The sequence below is a fragment of the Macaca mulatta genome, chromosome 1, assembly GCF_049350105.2.
Source record: "Macaca mulatta isolate MMU2019108-1 chromosome 1, T2T-MMU8v2.0, whole genome shotgun sequence".
Lineage (NCBI taxonomy): Eukaryota > Metazoa > Chordata > Mammalia > Primates > Cercopithecidae > Macaca > Macaca mulatta.
In genome coordinates, this window is record NC_133406.1 from 224731807 (window position 1) to 224751158 (window position 19352).

The 19352-nt window shown below is 44.3% G+C and overlaps 1 protein-coding gene across 1 annotated transcript in view; it reads left to right on the forward strand.

The window, feature by feature from the left end:
• FBXO42 (F-box protein 42) overlaps positions 1 to 19352 on the forward strand; it is a 95055-nt gene that overhangs the window by 50655 nt on the left and 25048 nt on the right. Inside the window, exon 4 of the mRNA NM_001266406.1 lies at positions 325 to 459. Coding sequence (NP_001253335.1) covers positions 325 to 459 — 135 coding nt within the window. The remainder of the gene's footprint in view (positions 1 to 324; positions 460 to 19352) is intronic.

The window sequence follows — 19352 nt, forward strand, 5'->3', positions numbered from 1 at the left end:
ATGTAGCTGTGCTGAAATTTCCCTCATTTGAGCACTTTTAATCTGAATTATTATGTGTTCTTGCTGGACTTACACTGTTACATCATTGTCAACTTGCTTAGTGTGCTCAGAAATAAAATTTTCATAGCTTTCCTCTAGACCTTGTTTTAAAGGGTAGTATATTGATCCACCTGAAGCCAAGAGTCTGGTATTAGAAATTTGGTACTTGGTAACAAAATTGCTGAATGTGTGAAATAAATGAGTTTTGAAAGGTATAGGTTGTGGTTAAAATGTTGGAAGGGCCTCAGAATTTTCACAGCAGTTATTTGTGTATTTTCTTTCTAGGCGCATGCTATTATGATGCTAATCAGTCTATGTATGTGTTTGGAGGCTGTACCCAGAGCAGCTGCAATGCTGCTTTCAATGACCTCTGGAGACTTGACCTAAACAGCAAAGAGTGGATCCGACCTTTGGCTTCAGGTAAGAGATGAAATGCTGATCTTTGCCTCCTTACTAGGTGACTCCCTTGGCTTGGAAACTCTACCTGATCCTTTTTGGTGCTGGTCTCAAGGATAGGTTACTGGGACTCAGGTCCTTACGTTTAATGTGCCGTGTAAATGATAATAGTAATATGCTTGTGTAAGTCTTTGGTTTTTGTTAAATTATACTTTATCATTAGTAATGGTGCCCTGCCGTAATTGCTGTACTGCTGTGTGAATTCATTTGCATGGTTTTCTCAGGTATACTCATAGAGGTGTGATACATCATTTGGTATGAGGTTGAAGTGAGAACAGAAACACAGAGTCGTGAGAACTGTAGTTGACTGACAGAAGCTATTGTCCCAGGGCTAAGGTCTCTGAATATCTTTTGTTGTTGCCAGCTCAGATATTTGGGGAGTGTATGGGACATGCCTCTGCTAGTTACTCTTAACAACCCAGGGGTGTGGGAAGATTCCACAGTAGGTACATTCCTGCCCAGTCCCACTATGCCAGAAATCTGGCAGAAAGAAACTAGATTATTTTCTTATTTTTGACCTAATCTCTCCTGGGGGAAAAAATAAAAACAATGGTTTTTGCACTCATGAGGCAGGGCAATTTGAGGAGGCATAGATTGGAGAGGTTGGTGTGATGGAGAAATAGAGTCCACTGAGTATAAAGTATTCTGCTAGGTTTGTTGGCAAGCTTTTCTCAAAACATTCATTTGGCTTTTTAGTATTAGGACTCAGTCTTAGTACTAAGGACATTTGGGTTTCCAGTGGGCAAGTTCCTTATTTATTTAAGCCTTGCCTTACTACTTTGATTACCAGATAGGAGGCATCGTGGTATATTAGAAAGGGCACTGGACTAAGAGTGAGGGGACATGAGTTTCATTTCCTGGCATAGTCACCAATTCTCCATGTAACTATGAATAAGTTACTGCACCTCTCTGGGAGAAATGTGGAGTAGGACTAAATGACTTGTTTTAAATGGGCTAAGAAGGCTAGTTTATGTTTCCCTTTCTATAACCGCTACTGTGAATGTCTAGGCCAGGGGCTTAAACCTATTTATGAGAAGAAGCTGTATTTTGCTTCCCTAAAACTTAAGTTCCTGTTCCTTCCCCCTGCATTAGGCAAATATAGGAGGAGCCTACTGAGTGGATACCATGGGTGGAGCTGGGCTTTGTGTAGATGAAGTTCTTTATTTAAAAAAAAAATTTTTTTTTTTTTTTGAGATGGAGTCTGGCTCTTTCACCCAGGCTGGAGTGCAGTGGCACAGTCTTGGCTCACTGCAAGCTCTGCCTCCTGGGTTCAGGCCATTCTCCTGCCTCAGCCTCCCGAGTAGCTGGGACTACAGGCTCCCGCCACCAGGCCCGGCTAATTTTTTTGTATTTTTAGTAGAGAAGGGGTTTCACCGTGTTAGCCAGGATGGTCTCGATCGCCTGACCTCGTGATCCGCCTGCCTCAGCCTCCCAAAGTTCTGGGATTACAGGTGTGAACCACCACGCCCGGCCTCTTTATCAAAATTATTGGCATTTGAAGGGTAGAAGGGTGGTGGTCCAATCTGCAGATGACCACTCCAGGAGCAGGAGCTCTTATATCCCCTTCTCTTCCACTTCTTGTCACAACCAATAAAGGTCATTTATGCCATTCATAAAAAAACAAAAACAAAAACAAACCTACAGGCCAGGCCCAGTGGCTCACGCCTGTAATCCCAGCACTTTAGGAGGCCAAGTGGGGGGCGGATCACCTGAGGCCAGGAGTTTGAGACCAGCCGGGCCAACATGATGAAACCTGTCTCCTAAAAATACAGAAATTAGCTGGGCCTGGTGATGGGTGCCTGTAGTCCCACCTACTTGAGAGGCTGAGGCAGGAGAATCTCATGAACCCAGGAGGTGGAGTTTGCATTCTACCCTGGGCAATAGAGCTAGTCTCCATCTTAAAAAAAAAAAAACAAAAACAAAAAACCACAAAAACTATTGGAATAATAAATGGTAACGTATAAAAAGTTTGACAGCTAGAACTATTTCAGGGCCCTGAGAATTTTGTACTTTGGAGAATAACCTTTTCTAGCCCTTTGTACCATACTGCACTTAGTGCACATTGATTAATATTTGAAGTTACAGCTTCTATTTTGTTTTGTGTTGTTTTTTGAGACAGGATCTTGCTTTGTCACCCAGGCTGGAGTGCAGTGGCACGATCACAGCTTACTGAAGTCTCAGCTGAGTTACGAATTCTAAAATGTAGAAGATCTTCTCAGCCTAAGCATCCTATTGCCACCGTGCTTGGGATTTTGTACAGGTCTTATTTCAGAGGAGCTTTGATAGTTTCAGTCACAAAATACTATTATTGTCTTTATTTTGTAACCAAGCTTTATGCCTTTGATAATTTAGCATGGATGGTGCTCTTTCTTGTGAAAATGGAGCTCTGGTTTGGGGACCTTCATAGCCTCTGCCAACTACTGTGCTTATTTCTCCCTGTAATATGGAGTAAGACTTTTTTAAAAAAACCATCAAGTTTAAAGACTGCTTTGTGGCCAGGTGAAGTGGATCACGCCTATAACCCCAGCACTTTGGGAGGCCAAGGCAAGAGGATGCCTTGAGGCCAGGAGTTCAAGACTCACCTGGGCAACATGGTGAGACTCCCCATCTTTACGAAAAATAAAAATAAAAAATTAGCCAGGCATGGTGGCATGCGTCCATAGTCCCAGATACTTGGGAGGGTGAGGTAGTGGGAGGATTGCGTGAGCCCACAGATACAAGCCTAGGCACCTAGGCGAGAGAGTGAGACCATGTCTTAAAAAAGAAAGAAAGAAAGAGAGAGAGAGATGAAGGGAAGAAGAGAGGAAGGGAGGAAGGAAGTGAAGGAGGCAGGCAGGGAGGGAGGGAGGGAAAAGAAAAGATTATGCTTTGAAATTCCCAAAGTAGAAATGTTGGAGAAATAACGGCTTCAATCATTTACATTCTCTATGGAATATGAATTTTTAAAAATAGAGCTTTTGGAATATTCCCTTTGATAAAACGTACAAATTCCTGAATGTTTAAAGTAATTTTCTAACAAAAATGTCTCAAAGAATCTAGTTACTCCCTCACCCTAATCTGCAGTTAGAGGCTAGTTTTAGAAGGAGGAAAACCTGAGCTTTTTGAAATGTCTACTTATAAAAAACAATTGTTTAATAGAGTCCTGGCTGGGCATGGTGGTTCACTCCTGTAATCCCAACACTTTAGGAGGCTGAGACAGGAGGATCTCTTGAGGCCAGGAATTTGAGACCAGCCTGGGTAACATAGTGAGAACCTGTCTCTACAAAACAATTAAAAATTAGCTGGGCATGATGGCATGTGCCTGTAGTCCTAGCTACTTGAGAGATTGAGGTGGGAGGATTGCTTGAGCCCAGGAGTTCAAGGCTACAGTGAGTGATGATTGCTCCACTGCACTCTAGCCTGAGTGAAAGAGGAAGCCCCTGTCTCAAAAAAAATAGGCTGGGCTTGGTGGCTCTCGCTTATAATCCTAGCACTTTGAGAGGCTGAAGTGAGAGGATCACTTGAGGCCAAGAGTTCCAGACCAGCCTGGCCAACATAGTGAAACCCCATCTCTACTAAAAAGACAAAAAATTAGCTGGGCATGGTGGCATGCGCCTGTAACCTCAGCTAGTCAGGAGGCTGAAACATGAGAATCACTCAAGCCCGGGAGGCAGAGGTTGCAGTGAGCCAAGATCACACCACTGCACCTGAGCCTGGGTGGCAGAGTGAGACTCTGTCTCAAAATAAAAAACAGTCGTATGAGATTCTCATTTAGGCAGAAACCCCACGTAAGATGCCCTGAGACAAGTTTCTGTATGCTATCATGAGTCCTAATCAAAATCACTTCCTAACTGAAACGTCAGTGAGTCCTTCTGAATAAAACATAGTTATTTATAAGTCATAGTGTACCTGACTCACTCATTTTAGTGCATCAAGGTGACTGAGGGTAGGGCACTGTCAATTGTGAGGTTGTCTTCTAACAGAGTATGTACAGGAAGGTAATAGTTGCTTTAACAGTGTTCAAACTTCAAAAGTGTAGCTGTTGGAGAAGTAAAAGCATCAAGCAAGGAGTGGAACACTTTTGGTTGGGAGTGGAGAGTCTTGATAGAGAATACTGCTGCATCAAATGTCTTTTTACATGTGTATTTTGGTCATGTGGTTATGAGACTAGAGCATTCTCCTGTTGGTTGGGTCTTAGTCAGCTCAGGGTGCCATACAAAATACCATAGACTGGGTAGCTTAAATAACAGAAATGTATTTCTCATGGTTCTGGAAGCTGGAAATTCAAGATGAGAGTCTGGCATGGTTGGCTTCTAGTGAGGACTCTCTTCCCAGCTCCTGGTTTGCAGACTGCCACCTTCTCAGTGTGTTCTCATGTAGCAGAGAGTGAGCTCTGGGGTCTCTTGTGCTTCTTTTTTTTTTTGGTCACTCTGTCGCCCAGGCTGGAGTGCAATGGTGCGATCTTGGCTCACTGCAACCTCTGCCTCCTGGGTTGGAGCAATTCTCCTGCCTCAGCCTCCCAAGTAGCTGGAATTATAGGTGTGTGCCACCTCGCCAGGCTAATTTTTGTATTTTTAGTAGAGACGGGCTTTCATCATGTTGGCCAGGCTGATCTTGAACTCCTGACCTCAGGTGATCCACCCACCTCAGCCTCCCAGAGTACTGGGATTATAGGCATGAGCCACCGCACCTGGCCTCTTGTGTTTCTTATAAGGGGATTCATCTTATGAGGGCCTACCCTCATGACCTCATCTAAACCTAATTGTCTTCCAAAGGCTTCATCTCCACCATAACATGACCTTAGCGTTAGGGCTTCAACATACGGATTTGGTGGAGGACACAACTCCATCTATACCAGTTGGAATTAATGTGATCTCCCAGTGAAATCTTGTCTTTAGTTCCTTTCAAAATGATAGAAATGCTGTATCTGGAGGAAGAGTGGTATCGGAGGTAGAGTTGGTGATGAATGTTGGGATGACAGATCTTACACTAAAAGAGACCCACAGCTAGTACTTCTCAGACATTTCCAATGAGGTAACACTTCCTCCCATTTACACCTGCTTTTGTGGCTCCTGCTCTCATGGAGCTTATATTGTAATGGGAAAGAAACAAAAAGCAAGTAAGCAAATTGTTGTAAATTATGAAGGAAACATGGAATGAAGTATAGAATAAGGGGAGAGCTCCTTTTTTTTTTTTTTTTTTTTTTTGAGACAAGGTCTCGCTCTGTCATCCAGGCTGGAGTGCAGTGGCACCAGCACAGCTCACTGTAGCCTCAACCTCCTGCCTTAGCCTCCTGAGTAGCTGGGAATACAAGTGTGCACCACAATGCCTGGCTAATTTTTGTACTGTTTTGTAGAGATGGGGTCTCACTATGTTGCCCATGCTGTTAAGGGAGCCCTACTTTAAACAGGAGACTTTGTTTTTGTTGTTTGTTTGTTTATTTTTTGGCTGAGACCTAAAGAATGAAGAGTGGAGGGAAGTGAGAATGGCATGTGCCTGGTGCAGCAAAGAAAAAGACATGTTAGAGGAGCTTAAAGCAGACCTTTGTGGATGTAGCCTAAGGAGCAAGGGAGAGAGTGGCACAGGTGGAGCTGAGATAAAGACAGGAGCAAGCTTATTCACAGACTAAGGTGGGGACTCAGAAACCTTTGAGATTTTAACAGGAGGAATGTCATCTCTGGATTACTTTTTTTTTTTTTTTTTTTTTTTTAAAGAAACAATCTTGCTCTGTTGCCAAAGCTGGAGTGCAGTGGCACAATCATAATTCATTGACTGTAGCCTCAGACTCCTGGGTTCAAGTGATCCTCCCACCTCGGCTTAGCTGGAGCCACAGGTTTGCACCGCCATGTCGGGAAATTTTCTTTTCTTTCTTTTTTTTTTTTTTCTTTTTTTTTTGTAGAACTAGGATGTCACTGTGTTGCCTGGGCTGGTCTTCAACTCCTGGCCTCAAATGATCCTCCTGCCTTGGCCTCCCAAAGTGCTGGATTACAGGCATGAGCCACTGCCCTTCCCTGTCTCAATTTACATTTTAAAGCACATTTTGCTTCTATTTAGGAAATGAAGGAAAGGAAGAAAGTAAACCAGACTAGATAGAAGGCCATCAATATTGACAAGACTCAGATGAGCATATATCAGTAAAAAACTGACAAGACTTTTTTTTTTTTTTTTGAGACAGAGTCTCACTCTGTCACCCAGGCTGGAGTACAGTGGTGCAGTCTCAGCTCACTGTAGCCTCTGCCTCCCGGGTTCAAGCAATTCTTGTGTTTCAGCCTCCCAAGTAGCTGGGATTACAGTGGTGTACCACCACACCCGGCTAATTTTTGTATATTTAGTAGAGATGGGGTTTCACCATATTGTCCAGTCTGGTCTGGAACCTTTGACCTCAAGTGATCCGCCCGCCTTGGCCTCCCACAGTGCTGGGATTACAGACGTGAGCCACGGTGCCCGGCCAAGACTTCTTAATGAATTAGATTTAGGAGCGTGAGAAGGCCAATCAGGGGTGACTTATGTTTACACAGCTAAGTAGATGGTGGGGCCATTTACTGAAGTGGAAAATAAATATTTGGGAGAGCTTTAGTTTTTGGTTCCTATTAAACATTTAAGTAGTGTTATCTAGTAATTCATTGTTATGAGAGTTTGACATTTGTTGTTGTTATTATTATTATTATTATTATTATTATTATTATTTTGAGACAGAGTCTCGCTCTGTCACCAGGCTGGCGTGCAGTGGTGTGATCTGGGCTCACTGCAAGCTCCACCTCCTGTGTTCAAGCGATTCTCCTGCCTCAGCCTCCCGAGTAGCTGGGATTACAGGCATGTGCCACCATGCCCAGCTAATTTTTATATTTTTGGTAGAGATGGGGTTTCACCATGTTGGCCAGGATGGTCTCGATCTCTTGACCTCGTGATCCGCCTGCCTCAGCCTCCCGGGATTACAGGCATGAGCCACTGCGTCTGTCCTATTATTATTATTTGTTTGAGACAGAGTTTCACTCTTGTTTCCTAGGCTGGAGTGCAATGGCGTGATCTCGGCTCACTGAAATCTCCATCTCCTGGGTTCAAGTAATTCTCCTGCTTTAGCCTCCCAAATAGCTGAAAGTACAGATGCCCACCACCACACCCAGCTAAGTTTTTGTATTTTTAATAGAGACAGGGTTTCATCACGTTGTCCAGGCTGATCTTGAACTCCTGACCTCAGGTGATCCACCCGCCTCGGCTTCCCAAAGTGCTGGGATTACAGGCATGAGCCACCGTGCCCGGCCGAGAGTTTGACACTTAAAACAAAGGGCCTGACTTCCCTTAAATGACAGCACAGGCCAGGCACAGTGGCTCACACCTGTAATCCTAGCACCTCGGGAGGCTGAGTGGGAGGATGGCTTGAGGCCAGGCCAGCCTGAGGCCAGGATGGCTTGAGTTCAAGGCCAGCCTAAGCAACATAGCAAGAGCCCGTCTCTACAAAAATAATAAAAAATAAATGACTCTACAGTCCTTCTGTTCAGTTAAATTCTTCTCTCATCCTTCACTTGTTCATGTAACAAATATTCATGGATTACCTACTATGTGCCTGATATTATTCTATATGCCAGGGACACATGAGTCAATAACTGACAAACATCTCTGCCCTAATGAGACTACATTCAAATGAAGGAAGACAGATTCTAAAAATGACAAATATATAACAGTATGTTAGAGGATGGAAAGTGCTATCGAGAAACTACAGTATGGCTAGGAGGATTATAACTAGGGGAATCAGAGAGAAGGCAACATTAGAATAAGGACTTGATGGGTAGAAGAAGTGAGCCATGTGGGTATCTGAGAAACAAACGTTCCAAACAGAATAATCAGTGCAAAGACCTAGAGTTGGGAGTGTGCTTGATATAGTCAAGGGATATTTAGGAATCCACTGTGACTGGAGCAGAGTGAATAAAGGAGAGTGCACAAGGAGAGGAGGTTGGACAGATAATGAAAGGGATGTATCACATATGTGAGGCTTTCTGGCTGTTGTAAGGATATTGTCATAGTCACTGAATTGAATGGCTAGTTTTTTAGGTTTCTGAGAAGAGGACAAGTATGGAAGCAAGGAGACCAGTTAAAAGGTGGTAGCAATAATCTAGGCCGAAAATGATAGACACTTGGAGTAAAGTATTCACAAAAGGTAAGAACTGGGTGGATTTGATAGAGCCAAAGGGATTTGCTGATAGTTTGGATGTAGAGTAGGAATGAGAAAGAGAGCAATCAAGATGACTCTTCAGGTTTTTAGCCTGGGCATTTGAAAGGGTGGAATTATCATTAACTGAGATGGGGAAGACTGAGTGGTCAAGGTTGGCAAGGGGCAGGAGAGATGAGAAATTCCACTTGAAACGTATTGAGTTTGAGACGCTTATTAGGACATTCAGGTGGAGATATATGTGTATGGAGTTCAAGGGAGACACACAGGCTAGAGCTAGCCGTGTAGGGCTCATTAGCATGTTAGATAGTAATATAGTTTGGCCCTGTGTCCCCACCCAAATCTCACCTCAAATTGTAATCCTCATAATCGCCATGTGTCAAGGGCAGGACCAGGTGGAGGTAATTGGATCATGGGAGTGGTTTGCCCATGCTGTTCTCGTGATAGTGAGTGAGTTATTTATGGTTATATAATCGTCTGCCATTTCCCCTGCTTGCACTCACTCCGTCCTGCTGCCCTGTGAAGAAGGTGCCTGTTTCTCCTTTGCCTTCTGCCATGATTGTAAGTTTCCTGAGGCCTCCCCAGCAATGCCAAACTGTGAGTCGATTAAACCTCTTTCCTGTATAAATTATTCAGTCTTGAGTATTTCTTCATAGCACTGTGAGAATGGACTAATCCAGATGGATTTAAAGCTATGAGACTACATGAGATTACCAAAGGACTGAGTGAAGACAGAGAATGGTATAAAGGCCAGGCGTGGTGGCTCACGCCTGTAAAATCAGCACTTTGGGAGGCTGAGGCAGGAGAATTGCTTGAGCCTAGGAGTTTGAGACCAGCCTGGCCGTCTCCTCAAAAAATTTTTAAAAATTAGCTGGGCGTGGTGTGAACCTATAGTCCCAGCTGCTTGGGAGGCTGATGCCGGCGGGCAGGGATGAGGGGAGGGGATCACCTGAGTCCAGAAGGTTGAGGCTGCAGTGACCCATGTTTGTGCTACTGCACTACAGTCTGGGCAACGGAGCAAGTCCTATCTCAAAAAGAGTAACAACAAAAACAAAAAAGAGAATGGTGTAAGGATTGAGTTTGGGAGACGCCAGCATTTGGAAATCAGGGGACTCGAAAAGGAGCACCCAGTAAGGAAGGAGAACATCAGAGAATGTGGCATCTGGAAAGCCAGCATATGAGGAAAGCATTTCCAGGAAAGGGGGAAATAATGAACTGCGTCAAGAGGTCAAGTCATGTAAAGACTGAGAATTACCCTTAAATTTAGTAAAGAGAGCTTATGGGGGTGAGTGATAAGGATGGAAACCTGTTTGTAATACATTTTAGAAAATGGAAGACAGTCCGGGCGCGGTGTCTCATGCCTGTGATCCCAGCACTTTGGGAGGCTGAGGCGGGCAGATCAGGAGGTCAGAAGTTCGAGACCAGCCTGACCAATATGGTGAAACCCCATCTCTACTAAAAATACAAAAATTAGCTGGGCATGGTGGCACCTGCCTATACAATCCCAGCTACTCAGGAGGCTGAGGCAAGAGAATCGCTTGAACCCAGGAGGCAGAGGTTGCAGTGAGCCAAGATGCACCACTGCACTCCAGCACGGGCGACAGAGCATGGGAAGACAGAAGTTAAAGGCATTGAGTATGAACAATACATTGATTTTTTTTTTTTTTCTTTTGAGGAATTTTGCTGAAGGAGAGCAAGGAGCTAAAGTGCTAAGTGGAGGTAGATGTAGAATTGAGAGGTTTGTTGTGTTTTTTTGTTTGTTTTTGAGATGGGTTCCACAGTGTCACGGGGCTGGAGTGCAGTGGCACGATCCCGGCTCACTGCAGCCTCCGCCACCCGGGTTCAAGCAATTCTCCTGCCTCAGCCTCCTGAGTAGCTGGGATTACAGGCATGTGCCACCATGCCTAGCTAATATTATTTTTGTTTTATTTTGTTTTTTGAGACAGAGTTTTGCTCTTGTTGCCCAGGCTGGAGTGCAGTGGCACGATCTCTCCGGCTCACCACAACCTCCACCTCCCAGGTTCAAGCGATTCTCCTACCTCAGCCTCCCAAGTAGCTGGGATTACAGGCACGTGCCACCATGCCTGGCTCACTTGTATTTTTAGTAGAGACAGGGTTTCTCCATATTGGTCAGACTGGTCTCGAACTCCCCACCTCAGGCGATCCTCCCGCCTTGGCCTCCCAAAGTGCTGGAATTACAGGCATGAGTCACTGCGCCTGGCCTAATTTTTTGTATTTTTAGTAGAGACGGGGTTTCACTATCTTGGCCAGTCTGGTCTTGAACTCCTGACCTTGTGATCCGCCCACCTTGGCCTCCCGAAGTGCTAGGATTATGGGCATGAACCGTTGCACCCAGCTGGTGTTTTTAAGATGACAGATTTTATAGCATATGTGTATGCTGATGGAAATGATCTTCCTGAGTTGATGTGGATAGAGGGCGAGAATGGTTGGAGCAGTATCTTCAAGTCATGAGAAACACTGAATCAAATGGAGAGGTTGGCCTGAGATAAGAACATTGAGTATCTGTATGAACAAGAGGGAGTATGTGATTGCAGGTGCTGGTGAGTGGGTAGTTGTGGTGGATCCTGGTGGAAGTTCTCTATTGATTGCTTTATCTCCCAGGTAAAATAATTGAGGGTAGAACAGAAACCATTGGAAATCCTGGCCAGTAATTATGAATGTATAGTTATGTACATTGTAGTCTTTGCCAAGTGATTCTAGAAAGTTGAATGTTTCACCTTTCAGTATTGTCTGAAGGTAACACCTTAATTCTTAATCAGATTTGTATGACTCAGCCTTTGTTCAATTCCCAAAACAAATGAGCAGTTCTTGAGACAGGTACTTTAAAAGACTAATGTTTAAACCACTGTTTCTGAAATAAATTACCCTTTATTCAAACTCAGGCTGATTTTAGCATCTGTTTAATGTAGAGTCACCATAAGTCATACTGCCTTTTTCAGTTACTTTAAATCAAGATAGAAGTTTTCAAGTAGAAATTTTACATTTAAATTAAAACTGGTGTATTCTGATTTTCTTTTTTTTTTTTTTTGAGACGGAGTCTCGCTCTGTCGCCCAGGCTGGAGTGCAGTGGTGCGATCTCGGCTCACTGTAAGCTCCGCCTCCCGGGTTCACGCCATTCTCCTGCCTCAGCCTCCCGAGTAGCTGGGACCACAGGCGCCCACAACCGTGCCCGGCTAATTTTTTGTATTTTTAGTAGAGACGGGGTTTCACCGTGGTCTCGATCTCCTGACCTTGTGATCCGCCCGCCTCGGCCTCCCAAAGTGCTGGGATTACAGGCGTGAGCCACCGCGCCCGGCCTTGATTTTCAAAACTACTTAGAGATTAACCCAAACCCATTTACAAAAAGGGAACAAATTTCAGTTTTAAAACTTGCCACAGGCCAGGCACAGTAGCTCACGCCTGTAATCCCAGCACTTTGGGAGACCGAGGCAGGTGGATCACGAGGTCAGGTGTTCAAGACCCAGCTGCTCGGGAGGCTGAGGCAGGAGAATCACTTGAACCCGGGAGGCAGAGGTTGTGGTGAGCCGAGATTGCGCCATTGCACTCCAGCCTCCAGCCTGGGCAACAAGAGCGTAACTCCATCTCAAAAAAAAAGAAAAAAAAGAGAAATAACTGTCTAGCAATAACTGTCCAGAGTATTATTGTTTCCCTTATAGTGTAAATGATACCTTAAGAAGGTATTACATATGGGGCTCTCAGTCCCATTAATGAAGCTTACTGTCATGTGTCTAGTGGAAAAGCTTAGTCCTAGGTTCTCTTCCCTGAGCCTGTGGTGATATCACCAGGAAGTATCTAAACAAGGGAGTCTGGGACTGATACCTGGTATCAGGTATAACTAGAGCAGCTGACAGTAGAGTCTATTCTAACAAAAAACAAAACAAAAACAAAATAAAGACAGTAGAGTCTATTCTGGGAAAAGATTTCCCAGTCCATCCTTTGGCTTAGGTCTCAAACGTTGATGCTAACATTGAAATAGCTGGATGTGGATTTTTTTGTTTGTTTGTTTTTGAAATGGAGTTTCGCTCCTGTTGCCCAGGCTGGAGTGCAGTGGCGCGATCTCCAGCTCACCGCAAACTCCGCCTCCCGGGTTCAAGCGATTCTCCTGCCTCAGCCTCCCAAGTAGCTGGGATTACAGGCATGTGCCACCACGCCCAGCTAATTTTGTATTTTTAGTAGAGACAGGGTTTCTCCATGTTGGTCAGAATGGTCTTAAACTTCCAACCTCAGGTGATCCTCCCGCCTCGGCCTCCCAAAATGCTGGGATTACCGGTGTGAGCCACCACACCCAGCCTGGATGTGGATTTTTAAAAATTATTTATTTTTCAGACAGGGTGTCACTCCATCACCCAGGCTGGACGTACAGTGGCACGAACATGGCTCACTGCAGCCTCGACCTCTTGGGCTCAAGTGATCCTCTTGCCTCAGCCTCCCGAGTAGCTGGGACTGTAGACATATGCCACCAAGCCCAGCTAATTTTTTAAATTTTTTGTTGAGACAGGGTCTTGCCCTGTTGCCCAGGCCAGTCTCGAACTTCTGGGCTTAAGTTATTTTCCTGCCTCATCCTCCCAAAGTGCTGGGATTATAGGCCTGAGCCACCACGCCCAGCCTGGATGTGGAATTTTTTTATTTTTTATTTTTTTGAGGCAGTCTCTCGCTCTGTCACCCGGCCTGGAGTGCAGTGGCAAATTTTGGCCCATTGCAACCTCTGCCTCCTGGATTCAAGCAATTCTCCTGCCTCAGCCTCCTGAGTAGCTGGAATTACAGGTGTATACCACCATGCCCGGCTAATTTTTGTATTTTTAGTAGAGACAGTGTTTCACCGTGTTCGCCAGCCTGGTCTCAAACTTCTGAGCTCAAGTGATCCGCTCACCTCAGCCTCCCAAAATGCTGAGATTACAAGCATTAGCCACCATGCCCAGCCTGGATATGGAATTTTTTAAAATAATGTTTTAGTAGCGGGGGCAGGGAGGAGGAAAAAAGAAAAAAAATAGAATAATGTATCAATGTACTTGTTGCTATTCGACTCTGCTTTTTAACATTGTTTTGCACCTAAACACTTTATAATAATTTTTAAAATTATAATATGCATATGTGTTAGGAGAATGCCAAATCTGTGGCCCTGGGGAAGAAGTGGATGATGTTTAACTGCTGAATATCGGACAGTATAACAAGAGGACACACGTGCCTTTCAAATATACTCCTAGCTTCTATTCTGTCTTAAAAACAAGTGATTGATCTCATTGTTTTAATATTTTCTTTGTGAATGAGACAATCCATTTCTACTCATTTGTATTTATTACCAAAATGTATTAATATCTGTCCTTAGCTCTTTCTCCTCCATGTTGAAAATCCTGTCTCCTTTAACTTGTCATTGGGTCAAACTCATGAGCCTTTTCTATTCTTTCTTAAAACCATCTAAAATAAAATCCTCTTATTTTATAGAGAAGTCGGTAGTGTCAGTGAAAATAAGCAGTGACTTTTCTTGGAATTCTCAGCCTTCAAATCTACATGTTATGATCCTGTCTGCCTACCATCTGGACAAACAGTTTTTTTTTACTCTTGGGTTCACCCATGGAGTAAAACTCTCAAACCATCTAGCATTGTTTCTCTTTATTCTCAGGTATTCATGTAATCTCCTCCTAACAATACTTCATGTTTTATTACCACAACAAGTTTCATTTCATATGATGCCTTATCCTTGTATATCTCCAATGCTATATAGATTAACTTTTTATGTCCTAAATGTAGTTATAAAAGGCTAATCCTAAGTGGGAGAGGAACATAAGAGTCATTTCTAACTTCTGCCTCCCAGGAATGACCCTCTTGGTTTCAAGGACACTCACTAGTGTCATGGACCAATTCATGGCTCATACTCAATGTTTGGCTGTTTAGTTTCTATGTAATTAGGATCAGGCCATTTTCTCAAGTTTTCCAGTTTTCTGTTTGTTTTTTTGTTTGTTTGTTTGTTTGTTGTTTTTTTTTGTTTGTTTGTTTTTTTGAGACGGAGTCTCGCTCTGTCGCCCAGGCTGGAGTGCAGTGGTGCAATCTCGGCTCACTGCAAGCTCCGCCTCCCGGGTTCACGCCATTCTCCTGCCTTGGCCTCCCGAGTAGCTGGGACTACAGGCCCACGCCACCACGCCCTGCTAATTTTTTGTATTTTTAGTAGAGATGGGGTTTCACTGTGTTAACCAGGATAGCTAGAACATGAGATCTCCTGACCTCGTGATCTGCCCGCCTTGGCCTCCCAAAGTACTGGTATTACAGGCATGAGCCACTTCATCTGGCCAAGTTTTCCTGTCATAACTGTGAGGAGATGTGCTGCTCCTAGGTGGGTAAGAGCTGTGATGAGTCATTTATTGACTTATAAATATCACCTTGAATTCTAGGAGGCTCCTTTGCTCTTATTTATTTATTTATTTTGAGACGGAGTCTTGCTCTGTTGCCAAGGCTGTGCAGTGGCGCAATCTTGGCTCACTGCGATCTCTGCCTCTTGGGTTCAAGCAGTTCTCCTCCCTCAGCCTCCCAAGTAGCTGGGATTACAAGCATGTACCACCACCACACCTGGCTGATTTTTTGTATTTTTAGTAGAGACGGGGTTTTGCCATGTTGGCCAGGCTAGTCTCCAACTCCTGACCTCTGGTGATCCACCTGCCTCAGCATCCCAAAGTGCCGGGATTACAGGCATGAGCAACCACTTCTGGCCTCCTTTGTCCTTTTAAAACGCAGAAGCTATTTCTCATTCCTCCTTAAGGAGATGAACTCTTGAATTATGGCTTTTTATTTTTTGTTTTTCCTTTTCTGTTTTTGGGTAAGAGATGGGGTCTAGCTTTTTGTCGCTGGGTGGAGTACAGTGGCATGATCATAGCTCACTGCAGCCTCAAATTCCTGGGCTCAAGCGATCCTCCTGCTTCTGCCTCTCAAGTAGCAAGGACTACAGGCATGTACCACCATGCGCGGCTATTTTATTTTATTATTTGTAGAGACAGGGTCTCACTATAATGCCCAGACTGGTCTTACACTCCTAGCCTCAAGTGATCCCCCTGCCTTGGCCTCTTGAAGTGCTGGGATTACAGACATGAGCCATCGCACCTGGTGTACTATGCTTTAATTGATTCTACTTTTCAAATAAATTGTGCCCCTGATAATTTCCTCTTTTCTGTAGTTCTCTCTAGAAGTGATGATGAGTTGTGGGTTTTATATTTGATTTGTTGGCTTATATATTGTGTCCCCTTTTTTGTCTTCTCTCCCATTTTAGTAAGCTTTCTGAAATCCCACTGCTGAATCTCAAAATGTTTCTTACTGTTTGATTTACGTATGTGAGTTACAGGGTAGATGCATTTTTTTTTTTTTTTTTTTTTTTTTTTTTTTTTTTTTTTTTTGAGACGGAGTCTCGCTCTGTCGCCCGGGCTGGAGTGCAGTGGCCGGATCTCAGCTCACTGCAAGCTCCGCCTCCCAGGTTTACGCCATTCTCCTGCCTCAGCCTCCCGAATAGCTGGGACTACAGGCGCCCGCCACCTCGCCCGGCTAGTTTTTTGTATTTTTTTTTTAGTAGAGACGGGGTTTCACCGTGTTAGCCAGGATGGTCTCGATCTCCTGACCTCGTGATCCGCCCGCCTCGGCCTCCCAGAGTGCTGGGATTACAGGCTTGAGCCACCGCGCCCGGCCTAGGGTAGATGCATTTTATGTGATGAATGGGTTCTTAAAAACCTCATATAATGAATTTTAATTCTAATAATGGATTGCTGATATTTTTGCTTACTGGCTAAAGTAGTTGGTGGTCCATGTGACACCAGTAAGAACATGGTTTACAGTTTATCACCAGCTTTTACATTAGCGATTCTTTTTTTAAAAACAATATTATTCTATTAAGACATAATTTGATAGCTGGGTGCAGTGGCTCATGCCTGTAATCCCAGCACTTTGGGAGGCTGAGGCGGGCAGATCATGAGACCGGAAGATCGAGACAATCCTGGCCAACATGGTGAAGCCCCGTCTCTACTGAAATACAAAAATTAGGTGGGCGTGGTGGTGGGCGCCTATAGTCCCAGCTACTTGGGAGGCTGAGGCAGGAGAATCGTTTGAACCCAGGAGGCAGAGGTTGCAGTGAGCCAAGATCGCGCCACTGCACTCTAGCCTGGAGACAGAGCAAGATTCCGTCTCCCCCCCCACAAAAAAAGGGGCATAATTTGCATGGGGGGGACATACATTACTTATAGTAAAATGAGCAAATCTTAAGTGCACAACTCAGAAATTTTGTTTTTTACATATGTATACAGTCATGTCATCATTACCTAGGTCAAGATACGAAAACTTTCTTCACCTCAGAAGAGCTCCCTCATGCCCATTTCCTGTCTTTACCACCCCCATAGAGGTCAGCTCCTATTCTGACTTCTAACACTGTGGCGTTGTTTTTTTTTTTTTTTTTTTTTTTTTTTTTGAGACAAAGTTTCATTCTATCACCCAGGCAGCAGTGCAATGGCATGGTTATCATAGCTCACTGCAACTCCAACTCTTGGGCTCAAGCAGTCCTCCTGCCTCAGCCTCCCAAGTAGCTGGGACTACAGATGCATACCACCATGCCTGACTAATTTAGTTTTTGTAGAGATAGGGTATTGGTATGTCTCTCAGCCTGGTCTTGAATGCCTGGTCTCAAGCAATCCTCCTGCCTCAGATTCCCAAAGCATAGTTCTGTGTTCTTGAACTTCGTGTAAATGGAAGTCTACAGTAGGTAGTATTTTGTGTCCAGCTTCTTTCTTTGAACATGTTTTTGAGATTCATCTATGTGGTTGCATCTATCAGTAGTTTATTCCCTTCCATTACCGTGAGTGTCTCTTAATATGAATATATCACTTTTTTTCTTTATTGAGACAGAGTCTCGCCCTGTTGCCTAGGCTGGAGAGTGCAGTGGCACAATCTTGGCTCACTGCAGCCTCTACCTCTTGGGCTCAAGTGATCCTCCCACCTCAGCCTCCCAAGTAGCTGGGACTACAGGTGTGCACCACCACACCTGGTTAATTTTTGTATTTGTGTTGAGACAGGGCTTCACCACATTGTCCAGGCTGGTCTTGAACTCCTGGGCTCAAGAGATCTGCCCACCTCAGCCTCCAAAGTGCTAGGATTACAGGCATGAGCCACCATGCCCGGCCCCCAATTTTTTTTTATTATTTTTTATTTTATTTATTTATTTTTTCAGACGGAGTCTTGCTCTGTCGCCCCGGCTGGAGTGCAATGGCGCTATCTCGGCTCACTGCAACCTCCGCCTCCCAGGTTCAAGCAATTCTCCTGCCTCAACCTCCCAAGTAGCTGGGATTACAGGTGCCTACCACTACACCCGGCTAATTTTTGCATTTTTAGTAGAGACGGGGTTTCACCATGTTGACCATGTTGGTTGTGAACACCTGACCTAAGATGATCCACCCGCTTCGGCCTCCCAAAGTGCTGGGATTACAGGCATGAGCCACTGCGCCCAGCCTTTTTTTTTTTTTTTTTTTTTTTTAAAAAAAAAACTTGTTCTCCTGTTGATGGATACTTGGGCTGTTTCTACTTTGAGTATAGCTGCCATCAACATTATTTGTATGTTTCAGTGGATATATGCACTCATTTCCTACTTGTCAACTTTAAGAGATATTTTAGACATGGCAAGCATCCCACAGAGCTCTCCATTTCCTTAGTCCTACTCCATCTAGAAAGATCTGGTGGTATAACTAAGTGTTACAGAGGTTTGGGGAGGAAAGACCACTTGGCTAATAATAAAAGATACTAATTATTAAGGGCTAGTGACCTAAAGTAATGTGAGGAAGATATTGTAGGAGGGAGGGAGGCTCGTTAGTAATACCATAAAAATGATGGATTTTGTGCCAGGCAAGCATACTTTTTCATTTGAGCCCTGTCACTTCCTGGTTACTGGTTGTTTAACCCCAGTTGCCTTACCTTTAGGGTAGAGATGGTAATACCTACCTTTCATAGTTTTTGTTCGTATTACATACAATACAGTACTCAGCTGGAGAGCGTTTCTGGGAAATGATGATGAAGTTGACATCTTTTTTTTTTTTTTTTTTTTTTTTTTTGAGACGGAGTCTGGCTCTGTCGCCTGGGCTGGAGTGCAGTGGCTGGATCTCGGCTCACTGCAAGCTCCGCCTCCCGGGTTTACGCCATTCTCCTGCCTCAGCCTCCTGAGTAGCTGGGACTACAGGCGCCCGCCACCTCGCCCGGCTAGTTTTTTGTATTTTTTAGTAGAGATGGGGTTTCACCGTGTTAGCCAGGATGGTCTCGATCTCCTGACCTCGTGATCCGCCCGTCTCGGCCTCCCAAAGTGCTGGGATTACAGGCGTGAGCCACCGCGCCCGGCGAAGTTGACATCTTTATATACACTGAGATACTAGCTAAGGAGTAATCAGGTTCTTTGGATGAGAGGTCTGGCAAACTGGCTTTGTCTTTAGGGAATCTGAAAGAAACAAAAAGAATCAAGACAAGAACTTTACATCCATTCAACAGGATTGTTTTTGCAGTTGCATGTTCTGGGGACCCTGATTGATATTTTCATGAAAATGAAATATTCATAAGAATTCATCAAATGCTAGCCATTGTTCATGCAAAGGCTAGAAGTTATAACATCAGGAAAAGCTATGGATTTTTATGTACACAAATTTTGATGACTAGCATGTCCTTTTACCCAGAATCCTACTTGCTG